At 37.6% G+C, this 16,079-nt stretch overlaps 1 protein-coding gene across 4 annotated transcripts in view; it reads left to right on the plus strand.

The window, feature by feature from the left end:
• The window catches only part of CNTN3 (contactin 3), a 353,916-nt gene that overhangs the window by 182,192 nt on the left and 155,645 nt on the right, over positions 1–16,079 (plus strand). For all 4 annotated transcript variants that reach the window (XM_054483033.2, XM_063661832.1, XM_063661833.1 and 1 more), the window contains exon 5: positions 9,200–9,295. In XM_054483033.2, the coding sequence (XP_054339008.1) occupies positions 9,200–9,295 (96 nt within the window). The remainder of the gene's footprint in view (positions 1–9,199; positions 9,296–16,079) is intronic.

Here is a 16,079-nt window from a genome sequence, read left to right on the forward strand (position 1 = left end):
CAATTCCTGTGTTCTCTTCCTAAATTTCACTAGTAGAAAGTTAGGAACTCTGCAATGCATACACCAATAATTTAACTTTGGCGGGAAGACCCATGATGGAGATCCTAAGGAAAATGAGATGATGGATGCTTATTTCAGACATTCTTTGATGACCTACACAATGCCAAGAAATATGTGACAGTCTGGAGATAGAAAGATGAAAATGACAAGGCTCTAATCCTGGCAGAGCCCCCAGAATAGAAGAACAAGGTGGGAAAATATAAAAGTATATAAAAGTATAGAAAATAAGAAAGAACAGCAATAATTTCAAAGGTTTCAAAAAAGGGATGTGGCCAAAGCTGGTTTGGAAGATAAATAAAAGTCTTCTGTGTCAGTCAAGGAGTGGGAGCCTTATGTGCATGGCATGGGCTAGCATTTTTGTGCTTGGGGAAGATGAAAAGTTTGTTGTTGATTAGTGTATGTGGCTGGGAGTTGACAGTGTTGGAGCAATGTATGGGAGGCAGACGAAGCTGAACTATGAAATACCTATGTGGAAATGTCTTGTAGAGTATACTTAGGTGCTTAGGGTCCACCCTGTGCCTACATTTTCCAGGTTGTGTTTCAGAACAAAACAACAGATCCTGAGGATGTTATGATCTTATTAGATGCTTTGCTACATTTCCTAAATAGTCTTAGAAAAATACGAAATACTTCAGTCTCTGCTTGGAGACTTAACAATGCACACCTTTTTTTAAAATCTCTCAAAAGGCTCAGGCTTAAGGAAAAAATCTGTTTGTGGTAGACATTTTTTGATGCCCTGTATCACACCTCTGATGCCCACCTCCCAAGCATTTGCAGAGCGGGTAGACAGTTTCTTGCAGGTTCGTAGTAGAAGCTCAGATGGAGATGAGGGAGTTGTTGCCCCCAGGGAAATTCTTCCACTATTGGGGTTGGGAGCCTGTATATACCCCCGACTCCCATCTTTCAAATGGATGATTCTGGATGGCATTTTGTATGGTTGTCAGAGGTTCATTTGAAATCAAGTTCTCATTGACTACAGTAGCAACTTCGATAATGTACCCAGATGTTGAATTTTCCTCCATCTCTCCCCTATCCTTCCCCACTGCCTCTAAGATCACCCCCCATAAAGTATGTCACCCAAGTCTTTTTGGAGGCTCTGGCTTGGGAGAAACAAAACTAAAACACTATTGAACGTTTGTTGAATAAGCTATTATTTTTCATAAGGATAAAGTTTTGTTTTCCTAAGACACATTTTGCCATGGGAGAGTTTTCCCTTAGGGGCTTTATACATAATTAAATGTTTTGAGAATTGGACCAGCAAGAAAGGGAACAAAAAAGGAGGAGACACCTTGAATTTGGGTGTTAGGGAATAGAGCAAGAAATAATGAAAATAATGATTGAGTTTTGAACATGCTGATACTGAAGATAACTAAGAGTCAGTTGTTTATGTCTAATATTGCGCTTTAGGAGATCTTCTAAGTGCTTCTGCATGTGCCATAATGCAGGAAGAAAGGTGTGGTCATTCACTGAACTGGGATTTTTTTATTTTTTGTAGTGGGCATGCTTTAATGAGATTTATCAACTAATTGAAACTTTACCACTTGATTGCGAAACTGAATCGTTGCATGGGATTCTTTTTTATAGCAAGCTTGTCCAACCTGTGGCCCTTGGTGGCTTTGAATGCAGCCCAACACAAATTTGTAAACTTTCATAAAACATTATGAGATTTTTTTTGTGATTTTTTTTTAGCTTATTGGCTATTGTTAGTGTTAATGTATTTTATGTGTGGCCCAAGACAATTCTTCTTCCAATGTGGCCTAGGGAAGCCAAAAGATTGAACACCCCTGACTTACAGTAAGGGGGAAAACCATAACTGAATTGCAGTCTTGATTTTGATTGCTTTTCTGGGTATGTTCATTGGGTTTCTTCTTAGCTTTGCATGGCAGTGCACAACTTTCTTTTATTGGCAGTGACCTGATTCTTTCAAAGGCAATCTTGTCTTTTACACTGTTCATGTAATGATTTAATTTTATAACTACCAATCACTACGCATTTCAACATTAAACATTAAAGACGTTTAAGATATTATGTATGGAAGACTATTACATTGCCTGTGTCTGTGTTCCTGGTACAAATTATCACTACTGGATAGTATTTTTCATTTTAATTGAAGAGGTAACACTTCACCTAATAGCATCAAATAGCGTTGTGTTATACAAGTAGTAAAGCTCACATCCAGTTTTCAGTGACAATGATTTCATTCGCTCTTCATGCTGTGATCACAAGTAGATATAAAGCATTTTGAAGCAGAGCTCTTCGGTTTTTAAATGTTGAGACCATTTAGTCAGCTGGCCACCATTTCAGATATATTGCCACTATTATGTTCCATTTTAGTTCTTTTAGAGGAAAAATGGCTTGTTTTACTTTGCAGTCTCTTATTGACATCTTTGTTAATATTTATGTGCCCAATTGCACATATGGCCTTTTCAGCATTTCCCATAAAATGGTCTACATAGAATTATTTGGTCAAATACATTTAGGATACTCTATAATATCCATTCCACTTTAGTAGATATTATCCGTCCATAGTTTATATTAAGGTCCCTGACTTATTCTGCATAAAGAAACTCATTTAACTTGGCTTGACACAAGTTTACTCAAATTTACTTGTTGGGAAATGGTAGTCATTCTTCTGGTTGATTTTAAGTCATACAGAGACAGACTTGTGCACTATACCCCTGCAGTTATACCAAGTGGTATTTCACATACTCTGCTTGATAGTTCACTACCTAGGTCAATTCAGGTGAGAAACCAACACCAACAATATGTGGGAAGGGGAAAAAGATTGAGCACAGAATATCAGAAAAAAAATCAGAGTGACCCCAGTTTCGTTTCTCCATATGCATTGATGGTTTCCTGGAGTTTTCCTTGCTACTGCGTGGGAAGATCAACCTGAAGTGCAGAGCTTGGATAGGCAATAGAAAACCTGGCCCAATATAGAAAATTAACAGACATGTATCAAAGTGAAGACTTTTATACACCAGAAATGGTCCATGTGAATTTTTACAAAAAGCTAGTCACAAGAAGGAGTGTTCTTCTCTAAGGGCTCTGCACATCTTTCTTTGATGTTGACTTCGGAGATACTGGCTCCATGTTGTGGCTGGAGCTTTGGGCTCTGGTAGAGTAGCACACACAGCTGATGGCCAGAAGCAGGGTCAGCAAGTCACAGGTAATGTGGGGGAAGAGAAAAGAAAATAAAAGGAAATAAGGAAATACGGGGAACTGGACTTTATCTTGGCTTGCTTGCTTATTATTTTTTAATTCATATTTCCCTGGTTTATACATCCTCATTGTGTATGTGTATTTAGTTCTAATTATATCACATGGATGTTCTGACCAACACAGTCAAGAAAGAGGACAGTTCAGGTCCCACGAGGATGCCTCATAGTACCCTTTGATAACGACACTCCCATACTTCCCTCCACCTTCCCTAAATGACAACCACTAATTTACTCCCATTTTGTTTTTATTTTAATTTTTTTAGGAGATGGGGTCTCACTATTGCCCAGGCTGGTCTCTAAATCCTTGTCTCAAGCAACCCTCCTACCTCAGCCTCTGGAGTTGCTGGGATAACAGTTGTAAAACACCATGCTCAGCACTAAACCCTATTTCTAAATTTGAATTTTTTAAAGTTTTACATAAATGGAATCATATAGTAAGTAACCTTTTGGAATTGGCATATTTCTGTCAGCATAATTTCCTGAAGATTCACCAAAGGGGTTGGGTGTATAAAGATTTCATTGCTTTGAGTTGTAGGGTAGCATTCCATGGTATGGATGTAGCACTGTGCATTTAGCCATTCACACATTGAAGGAACTTGGGTTGTTTCCAGTTTAGGGCTGTTACACATAAAACTCTGTGAACTTTTATGTACAGATTTTTGTGTGAACAAGTGTTTTCATTTCTCTAGGATAAATGCCCAAGAGTGCAATTGCTGGTCATATGGTAGTTATGTGTGGTTCGTTTTACAGGAAACTAAAAAACATGTTTTCCATATTGGCTTTGACATTTTACACTTAAGAAGACAATGTCTGAATCATCCAGCCTCCTTACATCCTTTCCAAGATTTAGTGCTGTCACTGTTTTGTTTTTTGTTTTTAGGTATTTTGGTAGGTGTGGAGTGATAGCTCATTGTAGTTTTAATTTGCATTTCCCCGATGTCTAATGATGTTGAACATCTTTTCAGGTCCTTATTTTCCATCTGTTTTTCCTCTTCAGTGAACTGTTTGTGTCTTCTTCCCATTTTCTGATGGAATCGTATGTTTTATACTGTTGAATTTTGGGCAGTCTTACTTATTCTAGATACTTTTTCTTTAGTGGATAAGTGGTTTTCAAGTATATCCTCCCGGTCTGTAGCTTACATCCTCTTCGCTTGAGCTTTCATGGAACAGAAGTTTTAAATGTTGATGCAGTCTGGTTTATCGGTCCTTCCTTTTAAAGACCATTCAATTGGTGTCAAGTCTAAAAGCTCTCTGCCTAGCCTTACATCCCAAAGATGGTTTCCAATATTTTTTAAATAAAAGTTCTATAGCTTTATGTTTTACATTTAAGTTTGTGGTCTAGTTTGAGTTGATTTTTAAACTGAGTAAAGTTTAGGTTGATTTTTTTTTCTCTCCTTCCATTGAATTGCATTTTTTCAAAAATCAGCTGAGCCCGTTTTTGTGAGTCTGTTTCTGTGTTCTCTGTTTTGCTGTATGGATCTATGTGTCTCCCCCTGTACCACTACCACACGGTCTTGATCATTGTAGCTATATTATAAGCCTCAATGTTAGGTAGAGTGATTCTTCCTGCTTTGTTTTTAGTCTAGATTGTTTTATGCATTCTAAGTCCTGTGACTTTAAATGTAAATTTTAGAATAAGCTTGTCTTTATCTACAAAAAAAAAGAACAAACCCCAAACCATGCTGATATTTTGATCAGAATTATATTAAACTTATACACTCATGTGTCACTTAATGACAGGGATATGTTCTGAGAAACGCATCATTAGGTGATATCATCAAACATCATAGTATGTACTTATTATACCCAGATGGTATAACCTACTACACACCTAGGCTGTATAGTATAGCCTATTGCTGCTAGGCTGTAAACCTGTACAGCAGATCACTTTACTTAATACTGTAGGCAATTGTGACACAATGGTGAGTATTTGTGTTTTTGAACATATCTAAGCATAGAAAAGGTACAGTACAATATAAAAGACAGGAAACGGTATATCTATACTGAACACTTACCATGAATGGAGCTTGAGGGACTGGAGGCTGTTGTGGGTGAATTGGTGAGTGAGTGGTGAGTGAATGTGAAGGCCTAGGACATTACTGTACATTACTGTAGACTTCATAAACAGTGTACGCTTAGGCTACACTGAATTTATAAAAATATGTTGCTGTAATAAATTAATCTTGGCTTACTGTAACATTTGTATTTATAAACTTTTAAATGTTTTATAAATTTTGACCCATGATAACACTTAGCTTAAAAGACACATTGTAAAGCTTTGCTAAACTATTTTCTTATACACTTATTCTATAAGCTTTTTTATTTTGTTTTCTTTTTAAGTGTTTTTGCCAAAGACATTTAAAAACACACATGTTAACCTAGGCCTACACAGGGTCAGGATCATCAGTATCACTGTCTTCCACCTCCACATCTTATGCCACTGGAAGATCTTCAGGGGCAATAACATTCAGGGAGCTGTCACCTCTTATAATGACAATGCCTCCTTCTGAAAAACTCCTGAAGGACCTACCTCAGGCTGTTTTATGGTTAACCTTCTTTTTTTTCAATTTGCAGAAGTAATATATTCTAAAATAACAATAAAATTATAGCATAGTAAATACATAAACCCCTAACAGTTGTTTAGTATCATTCTCAAGCATTATATGCTATACATAATTTTATATGCAAAACTTTTATATGACTGGCAGCACAGTAGGTTTTTTACACCATCACCACAAACACAGAAGTAATATATTTCACTACTGTGCCATGATGCCTATGATGTCACTGTTGTAAATGTGGTCTGGCCATATATGTGGCCCAGCATTTACCAAAACATTGTTCTACAGCGTATGTCAGTGTATTAATTTGGGAAGAACAGCAATTATGTTGAATCTAACAATCCATGTATATAGTATGTGTCTCCATTTATTTAGGCCTCTGCATTTTTTTTCTTTTTCATTAGCATTTTGTAATTTTCATTATACAGATCTTTTGCATGTTTTGTTATGTGTAATTTACCTGAGTATTTTATTTTATTTGGAACAATTGTGAGTAGTTTTGAGTTTTTAATTTCAATTTTTGCATGCTTATTATTAGCATGTAGAAATTGTATCCTGTGACCTGCTTAACTCCCTTGTATTTCTGATGCTGGGGGGGGAAGCACTCGGTCTTTCACCATTAAATATGATGATAGCTGTAGTTGCTTGTAGATGTTCTTTATCATCTTAGTTTGTTTTTAAAGTACAAAATTGGACTATATATAGCTTGACTTACATTTAGGTGACGCATATAATCTTCCACTAGATATTTGAATGATCTGAAGCTTTTTAGACATTGACACTACTCTTTTCTCATAGTTCCTAGTGTTGCAAAAAAGGAGAAAAGTCTTGCTGTACCTTGACTGTAACATGAATGTTCTTATGCATCTATGTTGCTCCATCTGCCTCAGAAAAATGCCCACCCTGGCCCTTTGACTGCTACTACTACTGTCTGTCTACTAGGCTAGGTTCTGCTTGTTAAAGCCTTGGTTACAACTGTAAATTAACTATGCAGTCCTCTGTGTACTTACCACTTTTTCAGCAAAGTGCCACTTAAAATGTGCCATTACAATTAAGTTATTTTTCTTTGTTTCCTGATGCTACGTCCATGAACCGGCCATATCAGATATCCAGAACAATATTCCTTGCACTCGTACACTGCAGAAAGAGTAGCCATGCTTGTCTCTAGACCAATGGGCAGATCTGTGCCAGCTATATTTGTGCTTAGGCAAGAGATTTTACCTTTGGAGGAGACATTACTGGTTTCTGTAGAACTATTCTATACATTTTTGCATATTCTAGCTAAAATCAGTGATAGAAAACATCCACACTGTGAAATTATATGGCAGAAGATAACAAGGAATCGGACAGAAAGGCAGCAATGATGATACATACTTGATTATCAAGAAATAATCTTTGGAAATTCCATGTATAAGCTACATTCTGATATGATATACTGCCCCATTTAGCCATTGGGAAACATTTGGATGGTCCAGTTTTGCAGTTCTAACTCAGTTAGTTACATTCCAAGAGCCTTAATGTTTTGAGAATGTTGCATTTTAGTTAGATTTACAGTGATACAACGCTATGTTATTGTATCATTTCTGTGGGATAGCCTGTGGTTAAAATAAGTCCATCAACTGTTTTTTCTTCTTTTCTGGGCACACACAAGAGAGTTTTGCTGAATCACTTTACTCCATATTTATAACCTAGCAATTTAATACTATTTTTCAGTAACAATAACATGAGGCACATAGGCCTTCTTATTTCTCTCTGATATACTGCTATATGGTCCTTAGAGTATCCCTAAGTGTCTACAGGTTCTGGTTTTATCAATTTGAAGATAATTATTTTGCTTTTTATATTTTTCAAAGAAAAGTTGAAAATCTCCAAGTTGTATTCTAAAATACATATACTGCTTCACTCTGTATAGACACCACTTAGGCAATTTATATCAGCCCTTAAGAGCTATGAAGTGAGTATATTCTTTCAGAAATTGACAGTACAATTGTTCTGATACAGAAAGTGATACCATAGAGTATATTAACTGTGTAATTCACAAGCATTTTTTATAAGTCAGAGTTTAGAGAAACAAATCTTTCTTCCTCTTTCCCTATAGACTAAAGCATTTTTAAAAACGAAGTCAACAGAATTTTCTCTCTCCTGTAATTTAAGTTGGAAAGAATGAATCAGTATTTGCTGTACTGGATTGTCATTGGAAGAAATTAAATGTTCTCTAAAAATAACTGCTGGTAATCAAAATAGTATTTGCATTTGATTGCTTTTTTTTAGCTTTTTAAAACACTTGAATAATTCTTTGGATGCTTATAAAAATTATTATTTTTAGCCGCTATAAATAAAAGGGAATATGCTGATTTAAATTACTGTTATCCTTTGAATTCTACATACTTGTTAATTTTCAGTGACAATATATCTTCCACAAAGCCCTTCAGGATATGGGAAAAATAGGACTTATACTCAGAAACTGAATATTTTCAAATATTTTTGTAAATAAAAATAATTATATGTAGAATAAAATCTATTTAGGCTATGATAAAATATTTTAGGAGGGAAATTCATGAATAGTTGGTCATTATTACAAGTTGAAGCTAAAAGTATTCATGATATGGTGAATCACTGGTGAATGTGAAAGTCATATTTATGTTTATTTTTGATTTAGGATATTTCATTTCCTTTTTTGAATTATATTGTCTGGTTAGTTCATTCTGATACGTGATTTGTCTTTGGATAGTTCATGCCATTTTAGACACTATTTCAGCAACATGGGATCAGTGGGTATATATTTATATTGTATTGCTGAATTTCTAGAAGCTTTAATAAAGAAATCAGAATCCAGCTTTTCTACCTCAAAGCAAATGGTTTTCTCTTTAGGTTCTTGGAAAGAGATTTTAAAATTGTTTTCCATGCAGGAACAGAAAACCAAATACTGTATGTTCTCACTTATAAGCAGAAGATAAATATTAGGTACTTATGACCATAAAGATGACAAAAATGGACCCTGGGGACGACTACAGCGAGGAGGAAGGGAGAGGGGTACCCTAAAACTTAAAGTATAATAATAATAATAATAATAATAATAAAAGAAAACTACCTATTGGGTTCTGTACTCACTACCTGGGTGATGAGATCAACCATACCCCAAACCTCAGCATTACACAATATAACCACATAACAAACCTGTATGTGTACCTCCTGAATCTAAAATAAAGGGTGAAATTCTAAGTAAATAAAAATAAAAATTTTTAAAGAAAAAAGCAAAAACTAAAATTGTTTTCTAAGAGAAAGGAAGGTCTTGGTGTAAAATTTGTGATTTAATTGGCCTTTCTGAAATTCAGTTTTGTTTTGTTTTCAAATCAGATCTTGAAAATTTTAAAACCAAAATGAGGAGTACAGTGTCTGTGCGTGAAGGCCAGGGAGTTGTGCTGCTCTGTGGCCCCCCACCACACTCTGGAGGTAAGTCATGCTCTGTTTCTGCTTTTCATATTTATTAAGGTTCAGGGCAAGGCCTGCAGCGCATGTACTGTTATTGCATCTGTAAATTACTCTGAGAAACTTGATAACCTGAGCATTAGATTTTGTCTGCTGAGTTGGAATATGAGGAACTCTACAAAAAATAGTCCATCCAGAGAAGTTTCTAAACAATTGACTCATTGACTTTTTGGGTTATAAAGACAAGAGAGATCACATTTGCTTCGGTTACCTAATGGTGCTAAACAATGCTTTGTCATTACACCATTATCATTTGGTTTTTAGTTTTATGCCATGTCAAATTGGATCTTTGCTGTTTGTCTGTCTCTCTTTCTCTCTCTCTCTCTCTCACACACACACACATACACACACACAAGCTTATTAGTATGTGCCAATAAGCCTCTTTATATATGTATTATATATATATATATACACATAGAAATGATATGTGTGTATATTCACATCATTTACATTGGGGCATTGAAATTGCAAATTTTATGCTATATTGGTATAAATTGAAATATTACTAGAAATTCAGAACCTTACCAAGATAGTGACCCAGAGTAAAAATGAACTTCTGCACATATGAAAATAATTTTATTATCTCCCTAGTATGAGCCTGGAGTGCTGGTTTGATTTTCCTATCGTGCTCTCTATTGCAAACTTGGTCACTTGCAGGAACAAAGAGGGCATTATTAATGAATAAATCACTGTTCTCAGAGAAACACGCATTGTGTTATTGAGAGGATGAGAATTACTGGGAGATAAACAAGTTAGAGTGGATCTTTCTGACCAGAAGTGAAACTGAGAAGTCTACTTCTCATTATAGTAAAACTTATTCAAAGGAAAACATGCTGGACTTTATTTGTTCTGTGACATACAAATTACAGTCCTTTCCACCCAATGAGTTGTCAATTTTGATCACAAACCCTCAGCCCAATAAAACAGGTATCTCCCGTCTTCAGGATCTGGCCACTTGAAATTCGTGAACCATCTGGAGACTGCAGACTTGGAGCTTGATTAACAAATAGGATTGCCATCATGTGGTCTGCTGTGGGTTTAAGCTGTGTTCTCCAGTTTATTTCAAGGGTGTGTGTAATTGCTGGAATCTTGATGTTTCAGAAGAACTTTAAGTTTGAAGGGAACAGAAGCCAAACTGTATTGACAAAAAATTGGGAGTTTGCTGGCTCACATAACTGGGATGATCAAATTGCTTCTGGTAGCACTGTGAGGTTTTACAAAGAGATACACCACCCAGAAGGACGTGCTGCCTCGCCATGGGTTGTGGGATTAGTGGATGGCCTCCAGCTCTCACTCCTTCCTGGTCTGCCCCAGCTGCAGAGAGACACTTGCCCACAGTCACACCCCTCCTGAGGAAGCCCACATCTAGTGACTGAGCAAGGCTGGGATATGAAAGGGCAACCATTTCTGACCAACACTGGGCAATTCTGATTTAATCCATAACTTCCTGTCAGGATGACCATGTCTTTGTTGGACCACATCACAATTCAGTTTCTTTCTCTTCCCAGTTGAATCCTACTTTTTTCCTTTCATGGGTTTTGATCATTGATTAAAAGCTTTTATGCCAAACTCTATTTAGGGGTCTGCTCCCTGAAAACCCAATCTGTTGGAGTCAGGGATTGAACCAATTCCATAAACAATCCATTTTTTCTCTGTATTTCTTGACTCCACTTCTCTCCATATTGCCTCCATTCTCATGTATCTTCCTTGTGGAGGCAAAGGTGACCTCTGACAGCTCTAAGCTCTGTGATCCTTAATGCTAAATATCCTAATGAAGCAGACACCCTGTTTCTCTATGGCTCCTGATTCTTTTAGAATCAGCCTTATTTATGGGAGCCCTGAAGCTGAGGGCTTGAGTCAGTCCACCAACTGACAAGCACGGGAATGAGAAAGAAGCAGTTTCCAAAAGAAGTGTTTTATTATGAGAAAGAAGAGGGAGATATATTAGATAGAAATAAATAATTGCTAAAACTACATCTAGGAAGGAAGTATCAAAATAATTTAAATTTATATTGTCTCAAATAAACAACATAATAGCTGGATAGTCTTGGTTGTGATCAGTTTTATAGGTGTTGACCCAATTTAAAATTCTGGCTGAGTGATTTTGTTTAAGTGTTATTATGATTAGATACATTCACTGATCGGAAAGGAGGAACTTTTTGGTTACCTAAGTATGCACAGAGTGAACATGTCCTAGTAAGCTGTTGGATGAAACATGTCCCAAAAGATGAATCTATTCAAATGTTATAAAATTGGAGAACTGTTAGCCCATCACACCTATCCTAAATAATGATATCCTGATTTTTCTCTGCCTTTGGTGACTTCAGGTAGTCCTTTCATTTTTAAAACACTAGGTTGGGATGACAGTGGAAGTCAAATAGGATTGTAGGTGAAGATGGGAAGAAATCTTCCCAGGTGTCAGACCTGAACCCATAAGAACCCAGAGCATGCATAGGAGAGCAAATAACATTGACCAAAAGCATACTTCCCTCAGTTCCAGATTGTGCAGATTTAGATGCTAAAAAATGTGATGCTCGTTGATCCAAGTGTCTGTAATGCTGAGGTAGTCACAATTCACATCGACTGTCTTAACACATTGGCTTATGAGCTTCTTGAGGGCAGGCCTATGTTGGTGTTCGTCTGCGCCCAAGAGCCTAGTACAAGGCTGGTTTGTAACAAACAGTAAATATTGGTTGAAGAAATGAACACATTCATGTAAGGAATACATTTTTTAAAATTTGACCAGTTATACATGCTTTTTGAGAGTTCACTGGAAACTTTGTGAAGATATAAGCATTTAACAGCCAAAATGCCCTGGGTGCCAACCAGACAGGTGTGGGCATTGACAGATCAGAGTAAACTCTGTCCACAGCAGCTGGTATCAGCCCTGCTTCATCACCTTTTTGACTTATGGCCTTTAATTCAGTAGAGGGTGTGAGCCAGGTCAGAGAGCAGCTGAAGCTGTAACTCCAGGGTATATCAGTACGAGTGATGAAGGATTAATCAGAGAGCTCATGGCCTGCATTGTGGTCCATTTGGTTTTCTTCCCACAGAGTCGCACAGTCCCTGCAGGACGTGTGCTTGCCCTTCTCTGTCTCCCACGCTTTGTATTACCTATATTCACTTCACATTTCTTCATTTCTTCTTGGTTCCCTCTCTGTGGTTAGAAATGTTTAAATTTGTTATTTTTCTGATTACTGAAGACACAATTATATTTTATTTATCTGTTGTATTTCCTCTTATATCAGCCTAACAGAGTAAGCAAAGAAAGGCAGTAATAATAATAATAATAATAATAAATAATTAATATAATAACCAGCTGGGCACAATGGCTCATGCCTGTAATCCCAGCACTTTGGGAGGCCGAGGCAGGCAGATTGCTTGAGCTCAGGGGTTCAAGACCAGCCTGGGCAACATGGTAAAACCCCAGCTCTACCCAAAATACAAAAAATTAGCTGAGCATGGTGGTGCACACCTGTAGTCCCAGCTACTTGGGAGGCTGAGGTGGGAGGATTGCTTGGGCTTGGGAGGTAGAGGTTGCAGTTAGCTGATCATACCACTGCAGTCCAGCCTGGGCAACAGAGCGAGACCCTGTCTCAAAAAAAATAAAATGAATAAAATAAAAATAATCATAATAGTATTAGCCTCTGTCTATTGAGTGTTGCTTAGATGCCAAGCAGTGTTCTAGTCCTTTGTGGAAATTACCTGCTAGTGAGATTCTTTTTGGGTAAAAGTATGGGGAGGAAGATGCGTGACAATGTACAGTAGAGTCTGGAAGCTGAGCCTGCAGATGCTAAGAGCGTGGGCTCTTAACCAGCCAAGGCCTAGTGCCTTGAGCCCAGACTTCCTGCTTAGAAATGGCACATGAGGCACGAGGCCAGAAACTAAGCTTCAGCACAAAACCCTCCCCCTTTTATTTAGGGCTACACTTTGGGAGTTTGCAAAGTGTACCTCAGAGAGGAGGCAGCCAACCTAAAATCACAGAGCTGTGAAGAAGTAAAACGAGAACCTGGTTGCTCTGACTCATAACCAGGGCTCTTTCTGGTATAGCATGCTCTAAACCAGCACCCTGTTGCCATTCTCCAAATGAGAAGGCACAGAGTCCTCAGCAGAAGTGACACTGTCCTAAGCCAAAAGCTTCTGACATTTCAAAATTGGAGACAGCGCAGTTCATGGTTTTGTTTTAATTTTCCAGCCCATAGTTTAACACATCAGCAATGCTTAAAATCACATTAGCAGAAATATCCCCAGAGTTAACTAAATGTTTTGACTCATAGTAAAATTGTGTTAAAATCTCCTTTTAGTGCAGTAAGTTTATAACTTTCTTTTGTTTATTTGGGATAAAACCCAGAAATGTTCCCCATAACTAGATTAGGAAGATAGTGTAGAAAAGGCCAAAATAAGGATCCCAAAGTGTGGAAACTGCATATGTTAATCATATTTCCTTAATTCACTGATGTAATTTAAAAGATAGTATCAGCAACTTGGGGCAGCTTTACATAAGAGCATTTGCCATCTATTTGATACTATAATCATAAAAAATTGTTTTATGGTGGGAGACAATGAGGAATTTTCCTAGGAATCCCTGTAACCTCGCAGCAACAGACTGCTGTCATCTGAGAGGGTTCTTATCTCCCCATCATTCTGTGTCATTTTCTGCCACCTCCCAGTCATTGCTTTCTCTGCAGAGCAATCCAGCACGTCTATGAAGCAAGAGGAATTAACCTCCCAAAATTTGTCAGAAAACTAGGAAATCAAAAGCCAGAAATAGAGGACTGGAAATGTATCACCTGTAGCATAATTATTAATCTAGTTATCAGTCATGTGAAAAGCTGGGAGTTCGTGTTAATTACCATTCAGTTGCTGATATCACCACACAATCATTAGACATTGAAATACACGAGAAAAATTACCCTGTTTTCAGTAAGGTCATAAGACTAGTTCATGGGCACCTTATGATAAATACTAATTACTCAGGAATTCATAGGTTAATCAAGTTATTACATACATGCATGTTAATAAAGAGATGAGTTATGTTCAACAATGGCTGATAGAAATTTATTCTGAGTAGAAAACAGGCTTGAGTCTGTCCCAGTGTTTAATCAGCAAATGACTTTGGTGTCTTGATTCAGCTTTCCATATCTCTGCTATGCACATATTCTTGAAATGGAAGTCTTGTACACTGCCATTCACATATTATAACAACATGGCCCTTGGGATGGAAAAAAGAGAATGTGAGATGCCAAACAGCAGGTAATGGAGGCTGAAGTGACATTATGCTAAAAATTGCCTTGTAAACCCTGGTGTGACAAAGGTGAGAACTGTTAGCAACATGCCCAGATGGCATGGGATTTACAACTTCTGTATCAACATCTTTATTTTTTTTTTCTTTACCCAAGATGGATAGACTGAAAAACAGAAATCAGCTCAGGTAGCTTAGCTGGGAGAACCTGAAGAAAACGCACTAAATAGGCATTTTCATCTCTAGGAAGACTTGTCCAGTTGCTAGAGACTCTGTCAAGGCAGTGAGACACATGACTAGTGTTTTTGGATGTGATTATGTCTCAAAACAACAATTTCCTCAAACAATTTAATTTGTAACTATAATGCAGCTTCATCTTAGGTACACAGTTTTCCTTGAACAACACTTTGCTACTGTTCTGCAGGTAATACAGTTAAACTTTAAAACAGGCCAGGTGTGGTGGCTCACGCCTGTAATCCTAGCACTTTGGGAGGCCGAGGAGGGTGGATTGCCTGAACTCAGGAGTTCAAGACCAGCCTGGGCAACATGGCGAAATCCCCTCTACTAAAATACAAAAAAAAAAAATTAGCCAGGCATGGTGGCGCATGCAGCTATAGTCCTAGCTACTTGGGAGGCTGAGGCAAAAGAATCGCTTGAACCCTGGAGGCGGAGGTGTCAGTAGGCCAAGATCGCGCCATTGCACTCCAGCCTGGGCGACAGGGTGAGACTCTGTCTCCAAAAAAAAATAAATAAAATAAAATAAAATAAAAAATTTAAAATAAAATAAACTTTAAAACATTAGCATTTTTCAAAATCTTGGAGTCAAGAATACATAACATATGTACAGGTAGTGTCAAAATAAAAAAATAGAGATGAATCTCTAAATTTGATGTTTTATTTGGGAAGAAAGAATATGCTTTCTAATTGGGCATGGTGGCTCATGCCTGTAATCCCAGCATTTTGGGAAGCCAAGGCGGGCGGGTCACCTGAGGTTGGGAGTTTGAGACCAGCCTGGCCAGCATGGTGAAACCCCGTCTCACTAAAAATACAAAAATTAGCTGGGCGTGGTGGCAGGTGCCTGTAATCCCAGCTATTTGGGAAGCTGAGGCAGGAGAATTGCTTGAACCCGGGAGGCAGAGGTTGCAGTGAGCCAAGGTCGTACCATTGCACTCCAGCCTGGGCAACAGAGTGAGATTCCGTCTTAAAAAAAAAAAAAAAAAAAAAGAATATGCTTTCTGCAGTGGACATGGTGGCAGTGGACATGTTTGTAATCCCAACACTTTGGGAAGCCAAGATGGGAGGATCCCTTGAGGCCAGAACTTTGAAACCAGACCGGGCAACATAGCAATACTTGTCTCTTTAGGGGGAAAAAAAGAATTAAGAATATGCTTTCTGGCTCCCATCACATTTGCATCAGAGGTCACTGTGTAGACTGCTTCTCCAATAACCCAGTGGTTTCCACCTTCCCTAAAGGAGCAGGTGCAAAAGTTGCATTATAGCAGCACT

This window comes from Pongo pygmaeus, chromosome 2 (assembly GCF_028885625.2).
Source record: "Pongo pygmaeus isolate AG05252 chromosome 2, NHGRI_mPonPyg2-v2.0_pri, whole genome shotgun sequence".
Taxonomy (NCBI): domain Eukaryota; kingdom Metazoa; phylum Chordata; class Mammalia; order Primates; family Hominidae; genus Pongo; species Pongo pygmaeus.